Below are 21,595 nucleotides of genomic sequence, written 5' to 3'. Positions count from 1 at the left end.
ATAGCAATTTTGTAAAAATGCAAGAAAACTTCCCAATGGTTTTTATCTAAGACAGTGGTTCTCAACCTTTTTTCAGTGATGTACCCCTTGTAAACATTTTTTTAATTCAAGTACCCCCTAATCAGAGCAAAGCATTTTTGGTGTAAAATGAAACATAAAGAAGTAAAATACAGCACTATGTCATCAGTTTCTGATTTATTAAATTGTATAACAGTGCAAAATATTGCTCATTTGTAGTGGTCTTTCTTGAACTATTTGGAAAAAAAGATATAAAAATAACTAAAAATGTGTTGAAAAACAAACAAGTGATTCAATTAATAATAAAGATTTCTACATATAGAAGTAATCATCAACTTAAAGTGCCATCTTTGGGGATTCTAATAGAGATCCATCTGGATTCATCAACTTTATTCTAAACATTTCTTCACAAAAAAAAAATATTTAACATCAATATTTATGGAACATGTGCACAAAAAAATCTATCTGTCAACACTGAATATTGCATTGTTGCATTTCTTTTCACAGTTTATGAACTTACATTCATATTTAGTTGAAGTATTATTCAATGAATATATTTATAAAGGATTTTTGAATTGTTGCTATTTTTAGAATATTTAAAAAAAATCTCACGTACCCCTTGGCATACCTTCAAGTACCCCCAGGGGTACGCGTACCCCCATTTGAGAACCACTGATCTAAGAGATGCCATTGCAAAAACTAGTGGTGGTCAAGCTGTGTTTTACAGCAAGCAGCGTGCAAACTCCATCCATCCATCCATTTTCTACCATTTATTCTCTTCGGGGTTGCGGGGGGCGCTGGGGCCTATCTCAGCTACATTCGGGCGGAAGGCGGTTTACACCCTGGACAAGTCACCACCTCATCGCCAGGCCAACACATATAGACAGACAACATTCACACTCACATTCACACATTAGGGCCAATTTAGTGTTGCCAATCAACCTATCCCCAGGTGCATGTCGTTGAAGGTGGGAGGAAGCCGGAGTAGCCGGAGGGAACCCACGCAGTCACAGGGAGAACATGAAAACTCCACACAGAAAGATCCCAAGCGCAGGATCGAACCCGGGTCTTTTGTATTGTGAGGCAGATGCACTAACCCCTCCTCTACCGTGCTGCCTAGCGAGCAAACTTTCTGACTACAAAAGAGGCTTCAAAATCTTCCTGCAAAAAGCAAATACGAGCAAAAAAATCAAACAATGCAATTGAATCGCGTTACAACATATCAACTATTGTGCTCCAGACTCCATTCTACACGACAAAAAAGAAGAAAACTCTGAAAAGCACAGAGTTCTACAACTTATAAAGTAAAAAAAAAAGTCAAAGTACCAATGATTGTCACACACATACTAGATGTGGCGAAATTATTCTCTGCATTTGACCCATCACCCTTGATCACCCCTGGGAGGTGAGGGGAGCAGTGGGCAGCAGCGGTGCCACGCCCGGGAATCATGTATGGTGATTTAACCCCCAATTCCAACCCCTTAATGCTGAGTGCCAAGCAGGGAGGTAATGGGTCCCATTTTTATTGTCTTTGGTATGACTCGGCCGGGATTTGAAGTGACGACATACCAATCTCAGGGCGGACACTCAATCCACTAGGCCAGTGGTTCTCAAATGGGGGTACGCGTACCCCTGGGGCTACTTGAAGGTATGCCAAGGGGTACGTGATTTTTTTTTAAATATTCTAAAAATAGCAACAATTTCAAAATCCTTTATAAAAATATATATTGAATAATACTTCAACAAAATATGAATGTAAGTTCATAAATTGTGGAAAAAAATGCAACAATGCAATATTCAGTGTTGACCGCACGATTTTTTGTGGACATGTTCCATAATGTTCCATAAATATTGATGTTAAAGACTTCTTTTTTTGTGAATAAATGTTTAGAATTAGGTTCATGAATCCAGAAGGATCTCTATTACAATCCCCAAAGAGGGCACTTTAAGTTGATGATTACTTCTATGTGTAGAAATCTTTATTTATAATTGAATCACTTGTTTATTTTCCAACAAGTTTTTAGTTATTTTTCTATAATTTTTTCCAAATAGTTCAAGAAAGACCCCTACAAATGAGCAATATTTTGCATTCTTATACAATATAATAAATCAGAAACTGATGACATAGTGCTGTATTTTACTTCTTTATCTCTTTTTTACAACCAAAAAGGCTTTGCTCTGATTATGGGGTACTTGAATTAAAAAAAATTTCACAGAGTGTACATCACTGAAAAAAGGTTGAGAACCACTGCACTAGGCCACTTAGTAGGTTATTTGTGTGTGGCTGGTTCAAGGAAATGAGTATCAAGACTGCATGGTTTTTACTCGGGAAAGGTTGCATTTCATGATATCACTTCGCGTTTACAGCCGTGTTTGTTGTTGTTGCATGCACCGTTTACAATGAGCGTGTTTATCCCTGTCTTTACCAAAATAAAGCTTCATTTATGATTGCTGCCTCTTTTAAAAACTTAGTGTGGAGGTCTTGCACCTCTAAGTTCTTCGGACCACCAAGGACGGACATGAAAATGTCATAAATAAACTCGTCTCTCTTATGCTTTTCAGCAATTGCCTCTTGTGACCGTCTCGCTCTTCGCTCGTGTTCGGGTTTTCTCTCTCTCATCAACTCCAACTCCGACTTCTCCCACACTTCCTTCCCGGCAGCTGCCCTTTTATAGAGTGACAGGTGATCAGACAAACGCGCCCAGGTGGGCCATCTACGCACCTGTCACCGATCTCGGAGCCGGCATACCCCGCCTCGCTGCAGGTCCCCAGGCCACGCCTCCTCACACTTAGGTTTTGCTCACATTTGATTTAATTTATTTAGACTCGCCGAGTTGGGGCTTTTCGAAACACCAATAGCAAAAATGTGTTTAAGAAATACAAATAATGTCAAGATAATACTTAAAAAGGAAAATGAACGTTTAAAGTATATCAAACGAGCCTTTAACAAAGTGGTCATTGCAAACTTGTGCATTATTCGACTCTGCACACTTGGACTGGAGTGTGTGCTACTTTTTCTTGTCGTCGTTTCATAAAATCTTGCACTCTTTCGCCCTTCTTGATTACCTCTTGAGGAACTCTGAAGAAACAATTAGCGTTTTCGCAATTTGAACTAAAACAATGCAAACAAAGAGCATTTTTCTTGGAGAAACAGACGCTGGCTTGACCACCCCGTATATTCAATGAGGCAGATGTGGCCAGGGTTTCCCACACATTTATTTATTTGTGGCGGCCCGCCACTAAAGAATTATGGCCGCCACAAATAAAAATGTAAAAAAAATAATAATAATAAAAAAAGATGTATATATATATATATATATATATATGTATATATATGTATATATATATATATATATACACATATATATATATATATATATATATATATATATATATATATATATATATATATATATATATTTTTATTTTTATTTTTTATTTTTTTATTTTTTTTTCTCTGCTTTTGACTCGCTCGACCGCTCACAAAAGCAATGGGACTCTGTCTGTGAATGGAGCTTGTAGTTACATATTATATAAATATGTAAATATTATATAAATATGTATATAAATATGTACATAAAGTGTTGTAATTATATTCCAACTCCGCGTTCTTCTTTTCATCGCCCCCCACCCCCTCCACACCACCACAAATAGATGCCTGACCTGTGGGAAACACTGTGTGGCGTTATGTGAATCCAAGCAATAGTCCGCTGGCAGGCCTAATATACTGATAAAGATGCAACTTCGATGCTCCAAGTATCTTGTCGTGAAGCAGTCAGAGTCCGTGCTTTGTAATTTTGTGGGGATGAGTTGGCTAACAGTCTTATACAGATTGGGAATGGCTGTTTCGACCTGACAAGCAGCAAAATTCCACATTCTCCACCACTGAAAGCGGATGATCACCCAAACTATGAATTGGATTAGTTTACCGCAAATGCTGACTCCACATCTGGATTCTCGCAAATTTTTTTATTTCCTCTAGAATTATTTTGTCAGTGTTTGTTGATTTTTGTCTCGCCTCGTTAGCTGTGCCGCAGTGCAAAACAAGCAATACAGGTTGCTTGTATTTTTAACGTCCTACAAGTGTTCCTTCCCTCAAAACAGGGATATTGCAAAGTTTGCATGTTGCCCTGTGACTTGTTGGCTGCTCGATTTTGCAATATTGCGACACCGCCGTCATTATGTTTGTTTTGGTAACGCAGTCCTCAATTGCTGCATTGGTCTTCCATTTCCGGGAAAAAGAAGAAAAGAAACAGTAATTTCCATGTAGCAACATTAGCATGCTAACGGACTTATTGGTTTGTCTGCGCTTTATTTAGGTCGTACACCCAAGGTTCCTTACAAAATATATATTAGTATGGTATCGCAGATTTAGTTATAAGTACCGTATTTTCCTGACCAAAGGGCGCACTGATTATAAGGCTCACTGCCAATGAGCCCGTGTATTCATGTCTATTTTCATACAAAGAGCGCACCGGATTGATTGTAAGGCGTATTAAAGGGGTCATATTATTAATTTTTTTTTCTAAATTGAAAACACTTCCTTGTGGTCTACAGAACATGTAATGGTGTTTTTTTGGTCAAAATGTTGCATAGATTATATTTTACAGATCATCTTCAATCCGCTTTCTGACAGTCGCTTCAGGATGCGCCGTTTTGTGGGAGGTCTTATTTACGTGGCTCATCGTCAACAGCGTCTTTTCTATGTCATTTCCTCGTTGTAGCGGTGTAGCGTGCAAGGAGGGAGTGGCAGACGTGTCAAAAAGATGGAGCTAACTGATTTAATGACATTCAGACTTTGCTTAAATCAATACCGGAGCAGCATCTCCTCATCCATGGCTCACTAATGCAATAACAACACCGGAAATGTGTCCCGTGAAAAATCGTCCCACCGGAACTCTAAAATAACTAAAGTTCCTTGGGTGAATAATGTAAACACACTACATCGGTATGTTTTAGCGATTTCATGGTGAGTTTACTGACAGATATAAGGAAGAACTTTACACTACTTCATATTAGAAATTGCAACAGCGGAGGATGAATGTACCATAACAGGAAGATAGAGAAAAAGAAGATTATCGACTACGGCATCGGCACGGACCACAATTGTGGCCAAGCGCAAATTTTCTGGACTTATGCAGATCCCAAATACAGATCAGCAGGTACCAGAAGATAAGAAAAGTCGTTTTTGCATAATATTGCTAAACAAAATGCCAGATAATATGTGAAGCACAGTACAAGCGGTGCGGCTTCATACCAAAGTCGGACTAAGACATTTTGATGGATTTTATCGAGCGCCCTGTGTCCTGTTCTATATTTTTAATGGAACATACTAAACTTTGGTGTTGTTTACTTGAGTCATATTGCAGTCTACACATATCTCTTATGTGTGCCTGCCATTATATTGCAGTCTACACATATCTCTTATGTGTGACTGCAATCTACTGCTCACACTTATTATTACACCATGTACCAAATAATATAGCTTTGAGGTCAGTAAGCACAACCAAAATTATTCCGTACATTAGGCGCACTGTCGAGAAAATTAACAGATTTTAAGTGCACCTTTTAGTCTGAAAAATACAATATTCTCAGATACCCATAACTCTAAATATTGCCATATTTGCATCTGAATATCCCTATATATCAATATGTGATTCTATGACAAACCACTATTGCCCGTGTACCACGACAATTGAAAATCGCTGGGCTAAAATAATAGCGGAATTGCGCTAAATAGAGGAGATCTGGGAACCCTGAAATAAGGACTCTTTCTGTCAAATAAGCTCAAACATGATCCATTTTGAAACACATCTATCAATGTTGTTGTTCTCCATCAACATCTGAGTCAACTTTTACCCACCTTTGAACTTTTGCTGTCCAGGCTGATGGCGACCTGCGCCGCCGCCGCTGCCGTTGTTGTTGTCGACCCCTGGTTTGTCCCTGATGACCCTTGACCCTGAGAGTCCCTCCGTTGCGAGAAGGACAGCTTCTTCTTCCGAGGCCTCCCCTTTAAGTTAGGAGCTAAGGGCAGAACAAGGGCGGCGTTAATAGCAGCAGTAGCCAAGTTATTTATTTATTTTTTATTTTTTAAATGCTGCAGGGCGCCTCTTACAGTCTTGTGGGAATATTATTTTTTGTTTTGGCTTCTAACGAGTTTTTGCAACCATGTCCTCTGCCGTGAGAGGCAGAAGCAGTGTGTTATTATTGCATCACCATATTATTTTTTCTGCAACTGTGATAAACTGTGCTAAATCTACATTTTACAAATGTAACTACGATGATAACTGCTCATCGGTGTCCAACCTGGACTGCCAATGTTACACAAATACTGCAAAAGTAGCAAGTAGGCACGTGTCGCCATGGTAACAAGAATGTTGTTGTTTTCTTTATTATGATGTATGAGGATAATATGACAACTGAAAGTATCTGATCTACATTATTTGATTTTTATAATAATAACAATATATTTTATTTGTATTTCACTTTACATTTGAACAGCAAATCTCAGTGCCACAGAGAAAAAGAAACATTTTTAGCATAAAAAAAACTGAAAAAAACAATATTAAAAAAATAGCTATATGCTATTTTAAAGAAAGATTTTTATCTTTGCATTTGAATTAAAATATTTTTTATGATTTTTGAAAAATATTTTTAATTTGAGTTATGATTTTTAATTTTTTTATTTTACCTTTAAATTTTCTGGTACAAATTATAAATAAACTTGCCCTGATATATCAGGATAATATGACAAGTGACAGTATCTGATCTACATTATTAGATTTTTATAATAATATTAATAATAATAATACTAATAATATATCTTATTTTGTATTTCACTTTACATTTGAAAAACCAATCTCAGTGCAACAGAGAAAAATAAAATTTTTTAGCATTAAACAAGACAGTAAAAAAACAATAAAAAAAAAATTAGCTATATACTTTTTTAAATATATTTTTTTATCTTTTCATTTGAATTAAAACAGTTTTTATGATTTTTAATTTTTTTTTTTAAATTTGATTTATGATTTTTAATATTTTTATTTTACCATTAGATTTTCTGTACAAATTATAAATAAACTTGCGTTAATATATCAGGATAATATGACAACTGACAGTATTTGATCTACATTATTAGATTTGTATAGTAATAATAATAATAATAATATTAAAAATATATTTTATTTTGTATTTCACTTTGCATTTGAAAAACAAATCTCAGTGCAACAGACAAAAAGAAACATTTTCAGCATTAAAACAAGACAGTAAAAAACAATATTAAAAAATTAGCTATATGCTTTTTTAAAGAAAGATTTTATCTTTTCATTTGAATTAAAACAATTTTTATGATTTTTAAAATATTTTTAATTTGAATTATGATTTAAATTTTTTTCATTTTACCTTTAAATTTTCTGTACAAATTATAAATAAACTTGCCTTGATATATCAGGATAATATGACAACTGACAGTATCTGATCTACATTATTAGATTTTTATAATAATAATAATAATAATAATATTTTTTATTTCGTATTTCACTTTACATTTGAACAACAAATCTCAGTGCCTCAGAGAAAAACAAACATTATAGCATTAAAACAAGTAAAAAACAATACTTAAAAATGAGCTATACACTTTTTTAAAGAAAGGTTTTTACCTTTTCATTTGAATTAACAGGGTTTTTATGATGATTTTATTTTATAATTTTAATTTGAATTATGATTTTTTTTATTTTACTTTTAAATTCTCTTTACAAATTATAAATAAACTTGCTTTGATGTATCAGGATAATATGACAACTGACAGTATAGGATCTACATTATTAGATCTTTATAATAATAATAATAAAAATATTAATAATAATAATAGATTTTATTTGTATTTCACTTTACATTTGAACAACAAATCTCAGTGCCACGGAGAAAAAAAAAGAACATTATAGCATTAAAACAAGACAGTAACAAACAATATTGAAACATTTTCTATAGGCTTTTTTAAAGAATGATTTTTACCTTTTCATTTTAATTAAATTTATTTTAATGATGATTATATTTTATATTTTTTATTTAAATTATGATGTTTTATTTTTTAATTTTACCTTTAAATGTTCTGTACAAATTAGAAATAAACTTGCCTTGCCTTTAATACAAGCCATTGCGCCACCCTATTCTTTCCTTGAGGTGAAATTAGAAAGTACAAGAATTACACATAATGACTTTAAATCTGATGTTTTATATTTGGGAGGGAATATTTTCGCCCACAAGATCGATCAAAGTACTTTTATGGAATAAAACAAAGTAAAATATGTCATAAAATAAGATTAATGGTCACTAGCAGTCATGGAACAGTGGAAATTGCAATGAAACGTTTCCGGATGCTTCTACAGTTTGCTGGAAACATTACGCCCCATGGCAACTGATGACGGAAAAACATGTGTGTGGCAAAAAATACACAACTTGTAACGTGAAAAGTGTTCAGTGACCTAACCACTAATGTAAGTGATCCAGGGTCACCATGGCAACAAGAGAGTTGCTATTTGCCTTTACAAGCCAGTGCACTGATTTGAAGGTATTATACGTACAAGGATTACATATAATGGGTTTAAATTTGTTTTTTATTATTCCGACACAAAAATGCTTGATTGAAGTATTTTCTATGGATAGAAGAACAGTGCCTGATAACAATATCAGACACTTTCATGGGACAAATAACAGATAACCTTTACTTATTCCTAGTCCTTGTGGACATCCTGAATTGTTAAACACAAGTGTGATTGTTCAATGTTCTGTACTTAAAAATGTATTATCCAAATAAAAACATTTGATTGATAAAAAATGTAAAATATTCAATACAACTAATTAAAAAATGTCCATTAATATTACACAATTACCCAATTTAGATTATATGGGAATATTCTGCAAGTTGAAACAACAACATAAAAACAATACTGTTAAGAAAAAGACAGGCAACTTTAAAGTGGGGCCCAGGCTGGTCAAACAATATTAAAACACTATATAGTAGAGGTGCACAAAAAAATCACTTCACATACGAATCACAATTATTATTCATCAGGATTCTATATGGCTTCATAAGTTTGAAAAATCGATTTAACAAAAAAAATATGGGACAAGCAGTAGAAAATGGATGGAATGGATGGCTTATATATATATATATATATATATATATATATATATATGTGTATATATATATATATATATATATATATATATATATATATATATATACACACACACACATATATATATAATGTTTTTATTTGATAAAAATCGATTTTAAAAAATAGTTTTTTTAGGCCATTTCCATACAACCAGAAGGAGTTTTTCCAATCTGCAAACTGTTTTGAAAAAGTTATATTATAATTATTATACCAAATAATACATTGCGAGAATTGGTTTTTAACGAGAATTGTGTTGAATCGAGAATCAATCCTGAATCAAATTATCACCCCAGGAATCGGAATTGGATCGAATTGTTAGGTGCCCAAAGATTTACACCCCTACTGAAAGTAGGAAAAGTGGTTAATTGGGGGTGGCCATGGCAACAGGAGAGATACTACACTAACAAAGAAATGTATGATACTATTTCTAACCGTCCTGTAAGCTCTGTGTTTCTGTTTTTGTCTCCTCTGGCAAAACTTTTCGTTTCTTTGGCTGTTTTGGAGCTTCAGCCATGACATCAGTAACTTCACCTAGGCGTTCTTCTTCTTCTTCTTTTAGTTTTCTGGCGACACTCAGGCGTTCGCATCGCCTTCCGTCATTTTAACTAAGGTGGAGTGACGTCTGCCGTAAAGCATGTCAGCATATTTGCAGATTTTTGTGAGGCAAGGTTCCTCCCACCCTTCTCAAAGTCACTAAGTGCCAGTAAAAGCGATACAGACCCTCTCAGGCAATAACAGAAGTGTCATTCAACTAGTTGTAAGTCAATGAATTATTCCAGAAGTTCTGAAAATATTTTATGAGGTTAAAAAGTTACTTAGTGCTGCTTTAATGTCTCTTATTTTCATGTTAGCATTCAAACTTGCGAGGACTAGCTTGCTTTTACGGTAAATGAACAGCGTCAGTGAGTTTATCAAAGTGTTATTAACCACAGTTTGACGATAATGTTAATTTAAAATGGTAATGCTAACCGTGGGAAATTTTACCACGGTTTATCATTACATCCCTATTCAGTTATCACATACAGTTGCTTTATTTGAGGTGAAAGCAAGCTGCATTTGTGGTGAGATATTTTGGGGGATATTTTTTTTTTTTTACGACAAATCCTCCTACAATCCATATCCTGCGGCCATCTCTATAGAGCAGTGTTTTTCAACCTTTTCTGAGCCAAGGCACATTTTTTCATTGAAAAAATCCCAAGGCACACCGCAAGCAGAAAACATAAAAAAATTAAACTCAGCAGCCAGTATTGTTGTTCTCGCAATTGTTGGATATGAATTCAAACCACAACAACCTATACATCACTATAACTATTGTCTCAAAGTAGGTGTATTGTCACCACCTGTCACATTACGCTGTGACTTATTTGGAGTTTTTTGGTGTTTTCCTGTGTGTCGTGTTTTAGTTCTTGTTTTGCGTTCCTATTTTGGTGTTGATTGTCATGTAAGGGTGTACTTTGTGGACGCTGTCTGCTCCCCACGCTGTAAGTCTTTGCTGTTGTCCAGCATTCTGTTTTTGTTGAGTTTGCAGCCAGTCCAGTTTCAGTTTTGTATAGCCATCCGTAAGCTTCAATGCCTTTTCTGAGCGGCACTCGCCTTTTGTTTATTTTTGGTTTAAGCGTTAGATACCTTTTTACCTGCACGCTGCCTACCGCATATTGTAATCATGACATCTACAAAGCAATTAGCTACCTGCTGCCACCTACTGATATGCCAAGCTTTAGACCAGGGGTCACCAACGCGGTGCCCGCGGGCACCAGGTAGCCCGTAAGGACCAGATGAGTCGCCCACTGGCCTGTTCTAAAAATAGCTCAAATAGCAGCACTTACCAGTGAGCTGCCTCTATTCTTTAAATTGTATTTAATTACTAGCAAGCTGGTCTCGCTTTGCTCGACATTTTTAATTCTAAGAGGGACAAAACTCAAATACAATTTGAAAATCTAAGAAAATATTTTAAAGACTTGGTCTTCACTTGTTTAAATAAATTCATTAATTTTTGTACTTTGCTTCTTATAACTTTCAGAAAGACAATTTTAGAGAAAAAAAACAACTTTAAAAATGACTTTAGGATTTTTAAACACATATAGCCTTTTATCTTTTAAATTCCTTCCTCTTCTTTCCTGACAATTTAAAATTTAAAGCTCACCAGGCTTCACCAAACTTTTGGTGCCTTGTTGAGACAGAAAAGTACAGTGTTGTATGCGCAGCAGCTATGAAGGTTGCAAGCCTGTTCGGTTCAACTTATCTTTGTGAATCAGCCTTTTCTGACATGAACTTCATCAAGAACAAACACAGAACACACTTCACTGATGCACATCTGTAAGACTCACTCAGAGTTGCAGTGTCAAGTTACACACCAGAGTACAACACGCTAGTTAACAGCATGCAATGCCAGGCTTCCCACTAACTGATAAAGATAACAGATTTGGTGTCTAGTTCAAAGTGTGTCATGATTTACTAAAAAATTTGAGAGTTGACTTTTGTATTTTACATGAGTTATTATTTGTACAAACATGGTGCAAAGTAATTCATGATTTGTTAAAAAATGTTAGTGGCTAGCTAGTTAAAATGGGATATTGTGATTTCACAAGAGTGTCTTAGAAGTGATCACTTGAAAATGTTCAATTTGAAAAATGTGCACTTTGAGAAAATATAAAAATAAAGTGTTGCATATTGATATTTATCTGTTTCTATATATATTTATTGTGAGAAATCATTAAGATGATCAATGTTTCCACAAAGATAAATATAATTAATTATCAATAATAAAATATAGTTAAGGTGTGGCGCAGTGGAAGAGTGGTCGTGCGCAACCCGAGGGTCCCTGGTACAATCCCCACCTAGTACCAACTTCGTCACGTCCGTTGTGTCCTGAGCAAGACACTTCACCCTTGCTCCTGATGGGTGCTGGTTAGCGCCTTGCATGGCAGCTCCCTCCATCAGTGTGTGAATGTGTGTGTGAATGGGTAAATGTGGAAGTAATGTCAAAGCGCTTTGAGTACCTTGAAGGTAGAAAAGCGCTATACAAGTACAACCCATTTATCATTTATTTAAAGGTAAATTGAGCAAATTGGCTATTTCTGGCAATTTATTTAAGTGTGTATCAAACTGGTAGCCCTTCGCATTAATCAGTACCCAAGAAGTAGCTCTTGGTTTCAAAAAGGTTAGTGACCCCTGCTTTAGACAGTACAGACACTCAACAACGAAACATTAATTGCAGAGTATAATTACTGGTTTGCATAAAATATTTATAACCCAATTAGGTGAAAAAACATAATGTTCCACGGCACACCAAACAATAGCTCACGGTACACTAGTGTGCCGCGACACAGTGGTTGAAAAACACAGCTATAGAGCAGTGGTTCTCAACCTTTTTTCAGTGATGTACCCCCTGTAAACATTTTTTTAATTCAAGTACCCCCTAATCAGAGCAAAAATACAGCACTATGTCATCAGTTTCTGATTTATTAATTTGTATAACAGTGCAAAATATTGCTCATTTGTAGTGGTCTTTCTTGAACTACTTGGAAAAAAATATATAAAAATAACTAAAAACTTGTTGGAAAATAAACAAGTGATTCAATTATAAACAAGCAGCGTTGGTCGGGTCCGCCTTTGGCTGCTGTCCCTGCGACTCAAGCCCAGGTCTTAGTCAGACCTACATAAAGATTTTTGTTTCATGTCTCTACGACATTCCTAACAGAAGTTACAAGCAGTTTTGTCTGTGTTTTTTCCTAGGGGGCGCTACAGCGCAATTTTGAATTTTGGGGGTTGTTTTTTTCATTAGATCGCAATTGTTGCCAGTCCTGATGTGTGTGTCAAGTTTGGTGAGTTTTGAAGCATTTTAAGGGGGTCAAATTACAGCTCAAAGAGGCAAAAATTTTATTTTTTGCAAACATTTTGCTTTGAATGTGTTTTTGCAAAATTTTCGTTGATTTTTGCCTTAGAACATGGGTGTCAAACTCTGGCCCGCAGGCCAAATCTGGCATGCCGTGTAATTTAATTTGGCCCTTGAGGCAATATCAATTTAGCATTAGAGCTGGCCCGCCGGTGTTATACAGCGTCGGTGCCGCTCTAACACCGCATTCACCACTAATACTCATACTTGCCAACCCTCCTAATTTTCCCGGTAGACTCCCGAAGTTCAGGGCCCCTTCCGAAAATCTCCCGGGGCAACTATTCTCCCGAATTTCTACCGATTTCCACCTGGACAACTATATTGGGGGCGTGCATTTAAGGCACTGCCTTTAGCGTTCTCTACAACCTGTCGTCACGTCCGTTTTTCCTCCATACTAACAGCGTTTCACATAATGTTTGTGGCTTTTACACAAACACACATGCACAAGTGAATGCAAGCCATACTTGGTCAACAGCCATACAGGTCACACTGAGGGTGGCCGTATAAACAACTTTAGCACTTTTACAAATATGCGCCACACTGTGAACCCACACCGAACAAGAATGACAAACACATTTCGGGTGAACATCCGCATCGCAACACAACAGAACAAATACCCAGAATCCCTTGCAGCACTAACTCTTCCGGGAAACTTCCAGCAAACTGACCAATAATTAACGTTTTATTCATGCATTTTCTCTTGTAACTTCAAGGCTTGAATGTTGGTTCATTCATTATTGTTATTTTATTTTCAAATGTATTATTAGCCTGTGGAAAAAATGTGATATTTACCTCAGAAGATTGCAAATAGAAAAAAAGGCATACAATTTTTATTTAAATTTTATTTGATATGCCATTGATATTTTTTTAATTATTATTATTTGAAACTGGATTTTGCATGTCACTATAAAGTTATATAAGCCTTGCTTGTTCAATATTTAATGCAAAACGTGTTTGTGTCCCTATTAAAAGGTTAATTTGTTCAACCTTGGCCCGCGGCTTTGTTTCGTTTAAAATTTTGGCCCACTCTGTATTTAAGCTTGACACCCCTAACCTAGAAGTTAAATTATGAAATCTAGGTCTAAGTCAGCCCTACATAGAGGTTTTTTTTTCATGTCTCTACGACATTGCTAACGGAAGTTACAAACAGTCTGTTTTTTTTTCTTCCTAGGAGGCGCTAGCGCGCAATTTTGATTGTGGGGTTTGGTTGCTTAATAAGTTGGGAAGGTTTGCCATACCGACGTGTGTGTCAAATTTGGTGAGTTTTGAAGCATGTTAAGGGGGTCAAATTAGGGTGCGAAGGTGCTGAAAAATAATAATAATAATAATAATAAAACCTTACAGTTTCAATATGGTCCTTTGGCCCATTGCAAAAGGACTCCTTTGGGAGTCCTTTTGCAATGGGTCTGGCGGACCCTAATAAAGATTTCTACACATAGAAGTAATCATCAACTTAAAGTGCCCTCTTTGGGGATTGTAATAGAGATCCATCTGGATTCATGAACCTAATTCCAAACATTTCTTCACAAAAAAAGAAATCTTTAACATCAATATTTATGGAACATGTCCACAAAAAATGTAGCTGTCAACACTAAATATTGCATTGTTGCATTTCTTTTCACAGTTTATGAACTTACATTCATATTTTGTTGAAGTATTATTCAATAAATATTTTTATAAAGGATTTTTAAATTGTTTCTATTTTTAGAATATTTTTAAAAAATCTGACGTACCCCTTGGCATACCTTCAAGTACCCCCAGGGGTACGCGTACCCCCATTTGAGAACCACTGCTATAGAGTGTCAATGCGCTTGCAGACAAAAGCACACTTGCTCTTTGATCACGTTGAACGGGAGACAACGTTTACAAGCAAGCTAAGGGAATTTCACAGGCCTGCTAGCCTGTAGCTAATTATTCATAAAAGTGGATTAGCGCGGAATGAGGACTGCCAAAACGACCGCGCAGTGCTAGTAAACAGCATCCTCGGGTTGCTTCTCGACCCAAAAGAAAGATGTTTGGAGAGGAGGAAAGACTTTGTCGTTGGACTTCTAAAGGCAAGACACCTGATAGAGGTGTGAGAAGGTCCCTGGACTCGTGGAAGATAAAAAGAAACGGCAACAATTCAGTTTACTGATCATCATCTCTCTATTTCTGCCTTCCCTGGAGGCGCTCTTAATGAAAAACACATGAACCTGCCTGAGAGGCGCGCTCAGTTCACATTACACACACTATCAAGTATGTCAGGCCGCCAAGTCCAACCCACGTTTGTCTTGTAACGTCTTGGCTGAGCGCCTCACAAAGAAAGATAAGCTTAAAAAAAAAAAAAAAAAAGGAGATAAAAACTTCTTTATTCCTTCTGCAGCTAAACTGGATGGGGCGAGTATTTGCATCATGTTAAATACCGACGGCGAATGAAAGGAGGCGACGGTGGTTTGTAAATAAAGTGAGGAGGAACGCTGGGAAGATTCCAGGATTTTTTGGGGGGATTTTTTTTTTTTGGTGTATGTGTCATCTCCCCTTTGGCAGCGGCAATTAAAAAAGCAACAGAAAAAACCCCCACCATGGTAATCCTTACTTTAAGTCTTGTTGGGTGTGTTTTCTAATTGAGACCTTTCATAAACCATTAGAATGATTATGAGGACGCAGATACGTGAATTACCGCATTTTTCAGAGTATAAGTCGCATTTTTTGGGGAAATTTATTTGATAAAACCCAACACCAAGAATAGACATTTGAAAGGCAATTTAAAATAAATAAAAAATAGTGAACAACAGGCTGAATAAATGTACGTTATATGACGCATAAATAACCAACTGAGAACTTGCCTGGTATTTTGACGTAACATGTTATGGTAAGAGTCATTCAAATAAATATAACATATAGAAAATGCGTTTACGTATACGTTTACCAATCAATCTGTCACTCCTAATTGCTAAATCCGTTGAAATATTATACATCTAGTCCAGGGGTGTCAAATTCAAATACAGAGTGGGCCAAAATTTCAAACTGAACAAAGCCGCGGTCCAAGGTTGAACAAATTAACCTTTTAATAGGGACCCAAACAAGTTTTGCATTGAACATTGAACAAGCAAGGCTTATATACACTAACTTTATAGTGACATGCAAAATCGAGCTTCAAATAATAATAATAAAAAAAATCAATGGCTTTTAATATGAAATTTAAATACAAATATAATGCCTCTTTTCTATTTGCAGCCTTCTGAGGTAAATATCAAAATATATTGTAGCGTCCCGAAAGAGTTAGTGCTGGCAGGGCTTCTGGGTATTTGTTTTGTTGTGTTTATGTTATGTTACAGTGCAGATGTTCCACCGAAATGTGTTTGTCATTCTTGTTTGGTGTGAGTTCACAGTGTGGCGCATATTTGTAACAGTTGTAAAGTTGTTTATACGGCCAGCCTCAGTGTGACCTGTATGGCTGTTGACCAAGTATGCCTTGCATTCACTTATGTGTAATAGCCGCTTATATTATGCGAGTGGGCCTGCACACTGTTTGTATGGAGGAAATGCGGACGTGACGACAGGTTGTAGAGAATGCTAAAGGCAAGGCCTTTAAGGCACGCCCTCAATATTGTTGTCCGGGTGAAAACCTGGAGAATGCTTGCCCCGGGAGATTTTCGGAAGGGGCAATGAACTTCGGGAGGATTGGCAAGTGTGAGAAATTGCGGTGTTACAGCGGCACCGCTGCTGTGTAATAACGGCGGGCCAGCTGTAATGTTAATTTGATATTTCCTTAAGGGCCAAATTAAATTACACAGCGGGCCAAATTTGGCCTGCGGGCCAGAGTTTGAAACCCATAGTCTAGTCTCTTACGTGGATGAGCTAAATAATATTTGATATTTTACGGTAATGTGTTAAACATTTCACACATAAGTCGCTCCTGAGTATAAGTTGCACCCCCGGCCAATCTATGAGAAAAACTGCGACTTATAGTCCGAAAAATACAGTACTGATCGTTTGCCATCAGAATCGGTAAAAAAAAAAGAAAAAAAAAAAAAAAGAAGAAGCCACAAGCAAATACATCAAAGATTCATAAAGGGGAATATTTTAGATCTAATTGTACGCATTCATGAATGAACGGTATAAAAAACAACAAAAAAACAAGCCAGCCTTTTCTTTTCCATCTTCTTTACTGCTTGTCCTCATTATGGGTTAAGGATGCGCTGGAGGCTGTAATAGCTCGGATTGATCCCCTGCTAATCCAGGGGTCGGCAACCCACAATGTTGAAAGTGTCAGAGTTATTTGGTGACGAACCCCAAGATGCAGAGATGGAGGCAGGCATGGAGTGAGAAAACATGATTTAATAAAGATACTAAGACAAAATCAAACAAAAGGGTACTAACACAAAGCGCGCACGAGGCGGATAACAAACTAAGGGTCTTTAGCATAGAAGCTAGCAAGAAACAAAAAAGGGCCTAGCGTGGAAGCTAGCAGCTTGCAAACAGGAAAACAGAAGTCGTTACTTGTAGAGTGAAAACAAAACAGAAGCAGGGAACAAAAGACAGTTACAAACAAACGAATGTAGCTTACCGCTACGCTGCGCTGCAATAAAACGACACGATAGCAACGACAGGAGCGACATTTGGCAACGACAATGATCCAGCACTGACTGAAAGACAAAGTGGGTACAAATAGGAGCGGGCTGATTGCCTACAGGTGTGGCCAGGTCCCAATCAGCCGCAGATGAGGTGACAACAGCACACAGGGAGACAAACAGGAAGCTGAACCAAAATAAGAGCACTTGACAGGAACTATAGACAGGAGATACTAAGCACAGAGGAAACAAAGACAAATGCAGAGGAAAAAACTAAAACATAGACAAACTGTCAGGGGAAAGCCTGACAAAAAGAGCCATATTGGACCAAAAATACAAAAACAAATCCGTCTGGAGCCGCAAAAGTTATACATTGAATTATGAGGACTTAAAAGAAACTAAATGAGCTCAAATATGCCTACAAATGAGGCATAATGATGCAATATTTACATACAACTTGCCTAAATAGCACGTTAGCATCGATTAGCTTGCAGTCATGCCGTGACCAAATATGTCTGATTAGCACACCACACAAGACAATAACATCAACAAAACTCACCTTTGTGCATTCATGCACAACGTTAAAAGTTTGGTGGACAAAATGAGACAGAAAAAGAAGTGGCATAAAACACGTCTTAGAAAGTCGGAGAAAGTTATACACGTAAACAAACTACGGTGAGTTCAAGGACCGCCAAAATTAGTAGGACAAAACGGCGCACGCCAAATACTGGAATCAGTGAAGCATGTTTAATATAAACAGTGTGCTTTATAACAATTATGGACGTTTGTGTCATGTTTGTCCTCCTACAGAAACCATATTAAAACCAAAAATATGTTTTTTCCCCCTCATTTTTTTCCATTTTTCATATATTTTTAAAAAAGCTCCAGAGATCCAATAGGGCGGCACCAGAGCCGCGGGTTGCCGATCCCCGAGCTAATCAGACACACTTACAGGAAACCAACGTCCTTTCTAGTGGACGTTTTTATTACATAACTACAGTCTTTTTCAGAATATGTATCTGACAAAAGATATGGAGTGGAACCGCGATTTGCAAACGTCTCATTACCCTAACTTTTCGATTTATGAACCGCAGACCGAATGAAAACATGGTGTATGAACATTCCAGCCAACTATCGTGTGTCTCGGAGCACAGCCATTTTGTGCCCGGCAGCACATTCATTGTGAGCGGGCTGATCGATCTCTGGGGCTCATTCAGTCGACAACACTGCAACTGCTACTTTGTGTATCTTAAGTGTTTTTTTTTAGAGATGTCCGACAATGGCTTTTTTGCTCATATCCGATATTGTCTGACTCTTAATTACCGATACCAATATGAAGCGATACTGATATATCCAGTGGCCATGGATGAAGTGCTGGGTGTCCAGAGTCGGGATTTGGGGTGGACCGCTCGCCTGTATATCGGTTGGAGACATCTCTGCGCTGCTGACCCGTCTCCGCTTGGGATGGTCTCCTGCTGGCCACACTATGGACTGGACTCTCACTATTATGTTGGATCCACTTTGGACTGGACTCTCACTATTATGTTGGATCCACTATGGACTGGACTCTCACTATTATGTTCGATCCACTATGGACTGGACTGTCACTACTATGTTAGATCCACTATGGACTGGACTTTCACTATTATGTTAGATCCACTATGGACTGGACTGTCACACTATTATGTTAGATCCACTATGGACTTTACTCTCACACTCTTATGTTAGATCCACTATGGACTGGACTCACACTATTATGTTAGATCCACTATGGACAGGACTCACACTATTATGTTAGATCCACTATGGGCTGTACTATCACACTATTATGTTAGACCCACTATGGACTGGACTGTCACACTATTATGTTAGATCCACTATGGACTGGACTGTCACACTATTATGTTAGATCCACTGGACTGTCACACTATTATGTTAGATCCACTATGGACTGGACTCTCACTATTATGTTCGATCCACTATGGACTGGACTGTCACTACTATGTTAGATCCACTATGGACTGGACTCTCACTATTATGTTAGATCCACTATGGGCTGTACTATCACACTATTAAGTTAGATCCACTATGGACTGACCTGTCACACTATTACAATAGATCCACTATGGACTGGACTCTCACACTATTGTGTTAGATCCACTATGGACTGGACTCACACTATTATGTTGGATCCACTATGGACTGGACTGTCACACTATTATGTTAGATCCACTATGGACTGGACTCTCACTATTATGTTCGATCCACTATGGACTGGACTGTCACTACTATGTTAGATCCACTATGGACTGGACTCTCACTATTATGTTAGATCCACTATGGGCTGTACTATCACACTATTAAGTTAGATCCACTATGGACTGACCTGTCACACTATTACAATAGATCCACTATGGACTGGACTCACACTATTATGTTGGATCCACTATGGACTGGACTGTCACATTATTATGTTAGACCCACTATGGACTGGACTGTCACACTATTATGTTAGATCCACTATGGACTGGACTCTCACACTATTATGTTGGATCCACTATGGACTGGACTGTCACTATTACGTTCAATCCACTATGGACTGGACTCTCACTATTATGTTGGATCCACTATGGACTGGACTGTCACTACTATGTTAGATCCACTATGGACTGGACTCTCACTATTATGTTAAATCCACTATGGACTGGACTTTCACAATATTATGTTAGACCCACTCGACATCCATTGCTTTCGGTCTCCCCTAGAAGGATGGGGGGTTGCCCACATATAGATGGATAGATAGTACTTTATTGATTCCTTCAGGAGAGTTCCTTCAGGCAAATTAAAACGTATTAAAAAACTTAAAAAAAAACGTAATAAAAATTAAAAATATGCGGTCCTCTCCAAGGTTTCTCATAGTCATTCGCATCGACGTCCCACTGGCGTGAATTTTTCCTTGCCCTTATATGGGCTCTGTACCGCGGATGTCGTTGTGGCTTGTGCAGCCCTTTGAGACACTTGTGATTTAGGGCTATATACTGTAAATAAACACTGATTGACAGATTGATATATACAGTCGTGGAATTAACACATTATTATGCCTAATTTTGTTGTGATGCCCCGCTGGATGCATTAAACAATGTAACAAAGTTTTCCTAAATATATCAACTCAAGTTATGGAAAAAAATGCCAACGTGGCACTGCCATATTTATTATTGAAGTCACAAAGTGCATTGTTTTTTTTTTAAAGATGCCTCAAAACAGCAGCTTGGAATTTGGGACATGTTCTCTCATGCTCTCACAACCATCAATTGATGTACGTGGACCCCGACTTAAACAAATTGAAAAACTTATCCAGGTGTTGCCATTTAGTGGTCAATTGTACGGAATATGTACTGTACTGTGCAATCTACTAATAAAAGTATCAACCAATCAATCAATCAATCAATCAATCAATCAATCAATCAATCAATCAATCAATCAATCAATCTCCCTGAGAGAGCATGAGGAGGTTGAGATGGGCGGGGTTGAGGTGGTGGTGGATGGGGGATAGGAGGTAGCATGGGGGTGTAAATTGTATCATTCCCGAAGAGTTAGTGCTGCAAGGGTTCTGGGTATTTGTTCTGTTGTGTTTATGTTGTGCTACGTTGCAGATGTTCTCCCGAAACGCGTTTGCCATTCTTCTTTGGTGTGGGTTCACAGTGTGGCGCATATTTGTAACAGTGTTAAAGTTGTTTATACGGCCACCTTCAGTGTGACCTGAATGGCTGTTGACCAAGTATGCCTTGCATTCACTCGTGTGTCCGAAAAGCCGTAGATATTATGTGACTGAGCCGGCACGCAAAGTCAGTGCCTTTAAGGTTTATTGGCGCTCTGCACTTCTCCCTACGTCTGTGTACACAGCGGCGCATTAAAAAGTCATAAGTTTTACATTTTGAAACCAATAACGA

At 37.2% G+C, this 21,595-nt stretch overlaps 1 protein-coding gene across 1 annotated transcript in view; it reads right to left on the bottom strand.

The window, feature by feature from the left end:
- LOC133558724 (AT-rich interactive domain-containing protein 5B-like) overlaps positions 1 to 21,595 on the bottom strand; it is a 157,142-nt gene that overhangs the window by 70,005 nt on the left and 65,542 nt on the right. Inside the window, exon 3 of the mRNA XM_061909874.1 lies at positions 5,882 to 6,042. Coding sequence (XP_061765858.1) covers positions 5,882 to 6,042 — 161 coding nt within the window. The remainder of the gene's footprint in view (positions 1 to 5,881; positions 6,043 to 21,595) is intronic.

The sequence above is a fragment of the Nerophis ophidion genome, linkage group LG09 (genome assembly GCF_033978795.1).
Source record: "Nerophis ophidion isolate RoL-2023_Sa linkage group LG09, RoL_Noph_v1.0, whole genome shotgun sequence".
NCBI classification, from domain to species: Eukaryota; Metazoa; Chordata; class Actinopteri; order Syngnathiformes; family Syngnathidae; genus Nerophis; species Nerophis ophidion.
Note: the sequence above shows the minus strand (reverse complement) of the source record. Positions and strands in the feature narration are given on the sequence as shown.